The sequence below is a fragment of the Cicer arietinum genome, chromosome 7 (assembly GCF_000331145.2).
Source record: "Cicer arietinum cultivar CDC Frontier isolate Library 1 chromosome 7, Cicar.CDCFrontier_v2.0, whole genome shotgun sequence".
Taxonomy (NCBI): Eukaryota; Viridiplantae; Streptophyta; class Magnoliopsida; order Fabales; family Fabaceae; genus Cicer; species Cicer arietinum.
In genome coordinates, this window is record NC_021166.2 from 4,421,560 (window position 1) to 4,432,326 (window position 10,767).

A 10,767-nucleotide genomic window follows, 5' to 3' on the forward strand; every position below is an offset into this window, starting at 1 on the left:
GACCGATATTAGAAAATTGAATTTTGTGCCTCTAATTAGACTTATAATCCCATTTATATATATTTTCTCTTAATTTACTAAACTACTTTCAACTGAATACTGAAAATTAAAACAAATAATTGAGTATATTTGTACATTACTAAATTTTTTAAGAAATTAACTTTTTTTTCTCTTAACTTCTTAAATAAAAAATTTATTTTTCTGAAATTTTCGATACTTATGTCGTGTACTAAATTTTAAACTCTTAAAAAATTATATATAAAAATTTTTAAATTGTTTGAAATTTTTTATAGAATAAAATTAATTATAAAAAAATTCAAAATTTAACTTTTTAAAAATAAATAACTACTGAAAATTTTATCGACAAAATTTCTAGTACACAAATTAAATTTATCGAAAATTTCTAAAAAAAAATGCATGCCAAATTTTTTAATCAAATAAAATTTCCGATAGTATTAATTTGTATACCGAATTTTTAAAAAAAAAATTTATGTATCAAAATTTTGATAAAAAAGTACAAATTTGAAATAGTTTTATTACCATAAAATTAAAAAGATAAAATTGAACTTTTTACGATCAAAGAATACAAATCTAATAGAGAGGTACAAAATCCAAATCTCTTCAATACTAATCTTATTTCGTGTTGTGGTGGCCCAATCCGTTTTTAATCGAGATCGGACTTAATAATCTCACTAGACTATATATCTATATTCGAAGTTGCTTTTCTCACCCCTACTTTTTTCTCATTCACCCACCCCTACAGTTCTCAAAGAATTCATGATTTTTGAGTATATTTTTACAAACATAAGGAGCAATTACCAGAACTGAGATTGTTATTGTAAAAAAAGATTTAGATTGTTTGAGTTCTAGATGTATATTCAGGATAAATGTTTGTATGGTCACAATTTTTAATAAAAATTATTTGGACACATGTATAAAATTATATATCACTAAATTATTATAATAGTTCAAAATTTTAAATTATTTTATGTTCTTGCTCAAAAAAATGATTTTATCTTCTCATTTTTTTTCTTTTTTGTGCGTCTAATTAATTAGTGTTCAAAATCTTGTGACCATCCAAGATTTTCTCATGTTTCAAAAGTATAATAATTTCAGTTTTGAATACATTGTTTATAAACTCACAAAATATATATTTTGAAAATTTATTTTTGGAATCTGTCAAAGAGCATTCACAACAGAGCTTAAAAAAATGCCAACAACTATGACTTTCAAAAAACTTAAAACCTTAATTAGGAATTTTATCCCATCTCACATATAATTTCTTTACCATAAATTTTTTTATTTATTTTAATAAAAAGTCATGTCACTGTCAATTAGGTGCACACCAATTAATTGCGTCAGCTGAACATAAATTTAAGAGAAAACTGAAACAGGGACTGCCAAATTAAAAAGGACTGCCAAAAATGAATTTAAATCTAAAGAGAAAATAACATGTAATAGTCATATTTGGTTTTTATTTTATTTTAATTTTAGTAAAAAAAATTCACACTATGGGCCACTGTGAATTGAGTGTCACATCATTTAATTGTGTCAACATAAATTTGGAGGAAAATTAAGAGGAAGATTACTAAATTAAAAAGAGAGAAATCTTAAAGGGGTTAAAATCGCTCAAAGAAAAAAAAACTAAAATCACAAAATCAGGATAGTTGAAGGACCAAAATTGAATTTAAGTTAATTTTAAAATTTTCAAACAGACCTATAATAAGAAGTTATGTTTCCATTCTTCAGACCTCATCAGGTCGCTAATATCCACATCTGATTAGATAGCCACACAGATAACGATTATTTGAAATGAGACTACAGCAGATGAACCACTCAACCACATGAGAAGAGTGTTCTTTTTACATAATCCAATTCTGAAGATTGTAAAATAGAAGGACAAAAACAAAATCCTATATTTAATTACAGGAATTAAAAACACATTCCGAACCAATAAAAATTCACAAGTAACAGGAAACTAATAACAGAACATTTTATTTTATACTAATAAAGAACTTTTATCAGAGGCTAAATTTCATTATGTTGATGAACAGTGTCTGCTGATTTTTACGAGTAAATAACTCGTAAAACCTCAACTCTGAGAAGAAAAAAAAAATTGTATATCTTTACAGTTTGAGAGATTGGTGCATACAAAGAACCTATAGTTTAGACTGTTTCTTGGAACTTCGACCTGCTATGAATTCCTGCATTTTCTTGAATTGCTCCTTCGTCATTCCTTTATAATAATCATGTCCCCTCTCCTATATTTCGTACACAGGTAGAGAGCACAATCAAAATTACATTAAAATGGTTTGCACAAATGTAATTCAAAGATTCAGATGCAAAAATAAGGAGGAAGATATCCAAAATGCTGTCAAGGAGTACTGATCACAGCGAAGGCAAAAATGTAAACTAATAATTAGTAGACCCATAAAAATCTTTTTCCATCATTCTCCAATAATGCTAACTAGTCTTGTTTTTAACAACTGTCTTTATAGCTACAGCATAAACAGTTAATTGTACTTAAATAGGCCATTGACTATGCATTATGCATTTCCTTTTCATAACCAAATGTTAGTTAGAATATTATGTTAGTAGTTTGAACAAAAGATCTCATTCTCAACCTTTTTCGAGTGTCTTAACCACTTTAACTAAGCATTCAGGTGTCCCTATCAACTATGCTTAACTAGCATTAACATATGCATAGCGTGCAAACCTATACGCCTAATTACAATAATAAAGTTCGCACAATTGACAGGGAATTATTAATGGCTTCACTCCTTGCTGAAGTACTAACCTTTTCGAGGGAAAGAGCATGGCCAAGATCCAGCTTGATTCCATCATTTATCACTGACTTGTACCTCAACACCATGTCTTGATTATTTTTCACAATGGCTTCTGCAATTTCTCTGCTTTTCTTGAGCAGTTCACCATCTTCAACAAGATGGTTAACAAAACCCAACTTATCAGCTACCTCGGCAGTCAATGGCGTGGCCGTAAGAGATACCTCGCGGGCTTTATTTACTCCTATAATGCGTGAAAGCTTCTGAGACAAACCCCACGAAGGAAATATCCCAAATCTGTATATAACCAATAACACCGATGAATAATAATAACCAATATTGCCAATGAATAATAACGATAATAACAACAATAAGAAGAACAATAGTTAAACACGCCTTTCAAAAATAATAGTTCAAGAGGAAAATGTCTAAATAGTAAAAACTATGGGGTTATTTTTTCATGGATATTATGGATTACAAAATTTGAAGCACTTTTAATAATCACATAATTTTGATACACATAATATATTGAGAAAAACCCAAGTTCTACGTTGAAAAGAGATAAAACCTGAAAAAAGTTTAAACATAGATGACACCACTCACCTTAGGAGCTAATTTAGTAAGAAATTAAGGATAAGTATAATATAAAAAAACCTAAAATAGTATCATAGTTTATCCGTTCAGGTCATCTTCCAAATTATCCACATTGCAAAACCTCAAAGAAAATAATAAAAACCTCACCTTATAAGTCGATTTTTAAAGGGATGACCAAGCCCTAGTGGTCACCCGCTATCGAACCACTCAGGTCAAATCTGAGAGGCATTCCTCACCTTATAAGCTAGGGATGAGTTAGGCCTAATCCAACTAAAACATGAATTATGGATAGAACTAATGACAATATGCTTATACTTAACACAACAACAGTTTATTAGTATTTAATGATTTTATCCATAATAATAATCCTAAATAAAATATCAATTTAGATATAAAACAACGAATGAACTAAGGAACCTAGCGTGAGTGTCCATGAATTTGGATCCTTTAACAGCAACCACGATATCACAAGCAAGAGCAATCTCAAATCCAGCGGTGACTGCAAATCCTCTAATAGCTCCAATTATCGGTTTCCGGCACCGCTCCATTTGCACGACCGGGTCACTCTCCGGATCCTTCACATCGCCTTTAAAAATATCTTCCGCAGCCGTAAGGTCCACACCCGAACAGAACGATCGGCCCGACCCGGTTAAAATGATCACCCGAACTGCCTCGTCACGGTCGAGGCTCTTGAAAGCCTGAGCCAGGTCGACGTTCATGGCACGAGTTAGCGAGTTGAGAGAATCGGGACGGTTAATGGTTACCGTTGCGATGCCGTTTGGATCGCGGTTGACGAGTATTAGTTTCTGAGGCGATGATTGATCCATGTTGGTTGGTTCGATTTCTACAATGGCCTTGATTTTGATTAATGGTTTGTTTTTTGGGAGTATCTTAACTTGATGTACACGTTGACAAGTTGTTTTCTGAGGATTGTGTTGAAGTGCGTGACGACGAAGGAATTCTAAGAATTGCAATTTGCAAACAACAATAAGTTTATTTAATGCTATCAATTTTATAATCATGAAATATAAGAAGTGAATTTTTCACTTTTGATTTGTTTGTTTTATTAAATACTCTTGAAGTACTTATCAACACTATCCAAATTTAGATGATATCTCAAATATACTCTAACATTGAATATTTTTTTATACTTTAACAAATATAAATCTCACAGTATTAAAAATTCTAACAATAAATGCAATCTTTTCCTATAATTGAAAAAAATTAGATAATTTTTTTTAATTATATTAGAAGGAAGTAATATAATAGATATAGATATAATGTGTCTACCAGTGATTTTGACAAATATACTTGATGATTATCTTTTGTTAAGGAAATTAGATGAAGACCGAAAAAACATACTTGGTGATTATCTTTTGTTAAGAAATTATTATTATTATTTATAAAATTCTTAATATGTGATCACATATGTTAACATGACCCAATTTTAAATTAAAAAGATAGATGTTACATCTATATGTTGTGGGTTTAAGATTTTGTTTTATTGGTCAAAATTTGTGGGTTTAAAAATATTTTAAAATATTGTTTCATTGAATTTTAATTTTTTTTTATTTTATCCGAATATCATTTTCATTTTAAAATTTATATATGACATTTAAGACTATGCTTAATTATTTGCAAAAGAACAAGTAAAAAGTTTAATTTATATGATATGGCAAAATTTAGAGGACCAGATGCTCTACTTTAGACATTTTAATTGAATAAATGTCAACTTGTCCCTAAAGTAACATTATCTCTCCGGTTTGATTCATACACTCTATTTGATTGATAAACTATAAAATATAATAAATATCTCTCAATTAGTTATTATTATTACTCCATAGCTTGACGATAGTTTCATCATTTACTTTTACGAAAGTGTTTGGTGGTCTAACATCCTTCGTACATAAATCCATGCAATTTATCACGAACAAGATGTGTTGGGAAACACGCTTTAAGAATATTATCTGTTATTCCGACTATTTGCAAGTGGTTCAACTGATACACCAAGAGACTCAACCATTTCACAAGTTTTATAACTTGCTTAACCTCATCAAGAGTTTTATGGAAGAGTGGAGTGGGCTATTCCTTTCAGCACATTTTTCTCAAATCTCAAAGGAAATGCATGTGTATATGACCTTACCAAAATAAGAGTTTGAAGTCCTAAGTATTTAGTTAGGCTAATTGTAGACATGACAATAGAGCGTGGAGAGTTTTGTCTACATTTGAGAAATTAGAGAAAATAGATACTAATTTTTATTGAATGTGAAATTTAAATCTACATCCCTGCGTGTTACCGGATTTGGATTTGTCCGTCGTCGTCCGCCTCTATTCATATATATAAAATAATTTGTTCATATTTATTATTATTAATATAGAAAAATAATTATTGTTATATAATAATAAAATTAAAAAAAATTAAAATCATATTTTTTACATAGAGATGATTATAGTTTTTAATATTAAATAAATACATCTATATAAAATTTAAAAATGACAATAATATTATTTTTGAGGCGGACTCATGTGTGGATATCAACACCCACAAATCCGCATCCACTCTCAAGTTTTAATATCGGAAAAAATCTACACCCACTGTCGCACTCAATGAAAGCGAGTTTTTTTCGCTCAAATCACAATAGATTCAGATGAGTACCTACGAGTGCGAGTTGTGTTGTCATCTCTAATTATTTAAGTTGTACTCAAAGCTCTCTTAAGTTTTCCTAACTTATGCTCTAAGCGTTAGTCTTCTTTCAATAGTTGTTTTCTGTTTTTTTTTTTTTTCTTTTTTATTTTGCCTTTACTTATGTAATGAAAAAATATTATAAAAAAATGATAGTTTAGAGATTAAATCCAAAACTAGCTAACTCTATTTTAATTTATGCAGTCAACCCAAACAAATTTTAATTTTACTTTTTTGCACTACATAAATTAGTTATTTCACTTTCAATTTTGAAGACTAATCTTAAAAATTAAATAAAAGATAATGCCATGATAAAAAAATTCATAATATAAATTAGTTTCAGGTTAATTTTATTATTATTATCTAGAATTTAATGGTCATACACTTAATAACCAAAATTGATTTTATCAATAATTTTTATTTATTGTCAGCATAAAATAAATGAAAGGTTCATAATAAATGTTAGCGTTTACGCTGAAATTAATGATTCTTAACTGTATTATTTTATACAGTTGAGATAAGATGATGCGTGTAAAAACTCCAAATGATTGAGGCAGTTGGCGATTTATTTTCGTGCAAGCATTTGACCAAATTTATTTGATTAATAAAATATTAAGAGTGAGTGCTAATAAATAATACTACGCTATAAACAAACTCTTCAATCGTTTGAAATTCAAATAGGTCATATTAAATTATTTATAAACTTTAACAAATTAAAAATTGTTTTACTACATTAATATTAATGTAAGATGGAATGGAGCAAGTGGGTGGACGATGCATTGAAATACCAACAACAAAATTGTTCATTGAATGAGGACATAGCACATAATTAAGTACACAGATTATCAAACAAATATTAAAATCTCAGTTTGAGTTTTGAATTAAATTAGAAAAGAACAAATCCTCTAACAAGTAAGTTAAGAATGAAAGAGTTGGCGAATGTTAAGTGGAGAAATATCAGTAGAAGCACCGTCTAAGAGTCGCTTAGCGATAACAACATTTGTAGCATCAGTGGGATGGTAAGGGTCCCAAAACACATACTTTGATCTGTCCCAACAAACTTTTGACGTAGGACCACATGGAATCAAACCTCCAAATCTCCCAGCAAGGTTGCAACAAGCAGATGATGGATTATCAAAACCTGCCCAACACACACATTCAAATTGAATCTTCATTAATTAGTTTACAAAAATACCATGCCAATTTAAGGTCCTAATAGATTAATATATGACTAAGGTCAGCAACATACCATATGCTGTGTAATTCTGGAGTATATCTTCTAAAATGTGGTAGATATCTGCATAAACAAATATTGAACCTGCTAGATTTGAATTGAGCTCTACAATTAGATCTTTCAATTGTGTGTTAAATAAATATGCTAGCTGATTGGGGAAAATCACACAACTATCTCCTGCACTTGGGTTTGCATCCCTCTGATTTGGTATGCACCCAATTGGCCCCACGTTTGCCACAACAATTTTTCTAGCTCCCAAATTGAATAACCTCTGCATATATACAAAGTAGAGTCACCAATTTAGTTCCCAAAAATCTAGCTCAAGATAATTTGATATTTGAAATTAACAAAATTTTAAAATGATCTTTAATATTGGACATGATTTAAAATGACTATTGTGATTCATGATTTTTTAATTTCACATATCATTTTAAAAATTTAAGACACTTACAGAAATCAAGAATTAAATTGGTGACTAATTGAGAAAAATAAGCTGAGACAAGGGATTGTAAGTTGTGAGAAACATTACAGTGAGCTGTAATCTGAGTCTTGATATCATGGTGTTCACAAAGAGTTCTGGAGAATCCGATTTGTACACAAAATATGTGACTGAAGGTGTTAAGTAGTTATTAATGAAATCGTTTGAACCAATTGTGACCGAAAATAATGCCTTTTTGAATAGATTGAGAGCCGCAGGAACACCAATGTCGGAGATTATGTCATGTCTTGTATTTGCAAAATAATCTATTTGTTCATCCAAGTTGAGTCTTCCACCCTAAAAATAATATCAAACATGCATTATTACTATTAATATTATTATTATGGGTGGTTAATTTACACAAACTTAAAAAAATAAAAGATATATATTAGTAATTTACACACTTTCTGATCGGACACAAAACCTCATTGTCTCTTTTAAAAAGACTATTTCAATAAATGAGTATTAATATCCAAAAAGGAAATATATATAGTGCTAATATACAGTTACAAATTATAAGTGTAGGTAAATTAACGAACTTTATTATTATTAGGAAAACTAAAAATAAGGAACTGAAGCAGAAACTCACAAAGACTTGTCCAGTGAGATTGAGAATTCCACCACCAGCAGAGGCATAATTAACACCCTTCAAAATCACTGGTCCAAATGTGGTAGGTGCCAAATAAGGTGGCGTGAATCCAAAACCCAATTCTTCACCTGGGGGTGCAAAACATAAAAAATAAATCAAGCAAAATAAGATAGGGGAAATTAAACAACTACTATTTCATATAAAAAATAAAAATAAAAACTTTATAATTTAAAAAATAAATTACTACTACTAAATCTTACCAATGATGTCAACTATGGTTCTTCCATTGGTGAACCTCCCTGTTGGTTTTCCAAAATCAATACCATGAGGCAAAAAATTAGCCTTTGAGAGTGAAAAAATGTAGTTATTGTTTCCAGCATCAACAAGAGAATCTCCGAATACAAAATTTGCTGGTAGATCATCTGAAGTTGAAATCCTAAACAAGACCAAAACTATGAAGAAAACTAGAAGCTCAATATCAACAACAGTGACCCCCATTAGAAAGTGCACTAATAAAATATCACAGTTATGATGAAGTTCTAAATGTGTCAAAATCAATGAGATTTATAATGTGCACAAGACATGCAACTAGCTAGCTATAAAGCTGATGGAATGGAATATTATTATATATTTTGAACCAACATTAATTGCCCAGCATTATAAAGTATAACTACTAGCCAAAACCGTTTGGTTGGAGGGAATAAATGAAATTGAATGAACAAGTTTGTTTTTAATTTTTTATATGTTTGGGGATGTGGCTAAAAAGGAATTTAAAAACTATAGTTAACTAATATATGCATTTGGTCATAAAATTGCAAAGTACGTTGGAGTGGAGTGCAAGTTGTTTTAAAAAAAAAAAAGTTTAAGTAAATGTGTGACTAAGAAATTTTACTTTAAATGAAAATATGAGGGTGAATGAATAGGATACAACTCAACCTTAAGACTAGTCGTAGCTCTGTTTTATTGCATCGACAACGCATTGAGTTTGTTTAGGTTTAGAGACAAGTTAGGATGTAAAGAATTAGTTCGATCAAAATTTATAGACGGATTAGGATTGGGTATAATATATATGTCATTTCTTACTCATTCTCCACTCTAGTTTTTAACTCTATTTTGTTGCTAACAAGACTTTCATACAAAACAAAATATTTAATGTAAAATTCATGTTAAATAGAAATCTTGTAATAAAGTACTGTTTTAAGAATCGTATATTTTTAGTTTGAATATATGTGGTAAAATATTTATAAAAAAAAAATTCATTTTTAACTTTTAGTTATAATTGATCGCTTTAAAATTTTATTTTAGTAGTTGTTGTTTAAATCAATCTTATTTGATCTTATTCAAAAGATATTAAAATTCGTTTAAGTTACTAGTGTATCAAATGTGAATAAAAATTTATTATTGAATGAAGAAATAGATGTTAAATATAATATACTGCTGTATATATTTAACATATTAAAATTTCAATTTCAGGTGAACATTTAAAATACAATATTCTATTTATACAATTGCACTTAATTTAACACAATGATCATTCAAATATTCACTAATCATTCAAATTTGTCCCAAATTGAATCTACTAGTAAGTTAATATCTACTCGATTCAAAATTGGCATTAGTTAGGTGTAAGTTAATATCTAATCGATTCAAAATTGGCATTAGTATTGTTTATCTGTTTTCTTTTTGTTCAAGTCAGTACTGTTTATCTGTTTTCTTCTGTTCATCTGTACTTTTACGTTTATCAGTACTGTTTATCTGTACTTTTACGTTTATCAGTTTGAAATTATGTGCGGTCCAATGATATCATTACATTAGCCATGACTTTCATAGTTTTTTAAATATACCACGATTTATTCACAATGCAATACATTGGTCAAATTTCAGAAACAATTTACTTCTAAGTTGGTGCTATTAAATGTTTATGGGTGAGACTTAACTAATTCTTTAATATTTATATAGTAATTTTTTTTATTCATTTATACTTTCTATCTATCCATATAAGATCACATCTCTCCCTTAATTTTCTTAAATTTTATAATATATTTCTCTCTATATTTTCTCTCATCTTTTTTATTATCTGAAAATATATTTGTGTGGAATATAGAATAATAATTATATCAAAAATAAAATTATAATCTCATATATGATCTCAAGGAAATCTTTATATAGAAAGTTATGGAATTGATAAATTTTATATATAAAAATATTTTTATGTTAAAAAAATTGAAAAATAAATAATTATTAATTATGGCAAAGTGTAAAAACAAAATCATATAATTAAATCTATGAGATAATTGTGGTTTAATATACTGAATTGACCTATATTAATAGATATGATAATTAATTAATATAGATATTGTAGTGTATATTGGTGTAATTTTGGGTTATGTAATTGATGTATTTTAT

At 28.6% G+C, this 10,767-nt stretch overlaps 2 protein-coding genes across 2 annotated transcripts; both read right to left on the reverse strand.

Annotated features, from left to right (window-relative positions):
* Window positions 1-1,923: 1,923 nt before the first annotated feature.
* On the reverse strand, window positions 1,924-4,332 carry LOC101501633 (3-hydroxybutyryl-CoA dehydratase-like). Its single transcript, NM_001279166.1, has 3 exons — window positions 3,795-4,332; window positions 2,798-3,080; window positions 1,924-2,261 (listed from the first exon to the last, which is right to left on the reverse strand). Exons 1-3 carry the CDS (start codon window positions 4,202-4,204, stop codon window positions 2,160-2,162), a joined length of 795 nt encoding a protein of 264 aa, NP_001266095.1. The 5' UTR covers window positions 4,205-4,332; the 3' UTR covers window positions 1,924-2,159.
* Window positions 4,333-6,839: 2,507 nt separating this feature from the next.
* Window positions 6,840-8,947, reverse strand: LOC101501946 (GDSL esterase/lipase At4g16230-like). The gene is made up of 5 exons (XM_004508088.4): window positions 8,622-8,947; window positions 8,362-8,489; window positions 7,824-8,069; window positions 7,310-7,565; window positions 6,840-7,201 (listed from the first exon to the last, which is right to left on the reverse strand). Exons 1-5 carry the CDS (start codon window positions 8,857-8,859, stop codon window positions 6,978-6,980), a joined length of 1,092 nt encoding a protein of 363 aa, XP_004508145.1. The 5' UTR covers window positions 8,860-8,947; the 3' UTR covers window positions 6,840-6,977.
* Between the last annotated feature and the right edge of the window lie 1,820 nt (window positions 8,948-10,767).

What these genes read in the sequence shown, in the direction of transcription:
- LOC101501946 (XM_004508088.4), bottom strand. Translation starts at nt 8,859, where the DNA reads ATGGGGGTCACTGTTGTTGATATTGAGCTTCTAGTTTTCTTCATAGTT. An exon ending in ATCTCACTGGACAAGTCTTT is followed by an intron (nt 8,070 to 8,361) that starts GTGAGTTTCTGC and finishes TATTATTTTTAG; the next exon opens with GGTGGAAGACTCAACTTGGA. An exon ending in CCAGAATTACACAGCATATG is followed by an intron (nt 7,202 to 7,309) that starts GTATGTTGCTGA and finishes TGTGTTGGGCAG; the next exon opens with GTTTTGATAATCCATCATCT.
- LOC101501633 (NM_001279166.1), bottom strand. Translation starts at nt 4,204, where the DNA reads ATGGATCAATCATCGCCTCAGAAACTAATACTCGTCAACCGCGATCCA. An exon ending in TTCATGGACACTCACGCTAG is followed by an intron (nt 3,081 to 3,794) that starts GTTCCTTAGTTC and finishes GGTTATATACAG; the next exon opens with ATTTGGGATATTTCCTTCGT. An exon ending in ATGCTCTTTCCCTCGAAAAG is followed by an intron (nt 2,262 to 2,797) that starts GTTAGTACTTCA and finishes TACGAAATATAG; the next exon opens with GAGAGGGGACATGATTATTA.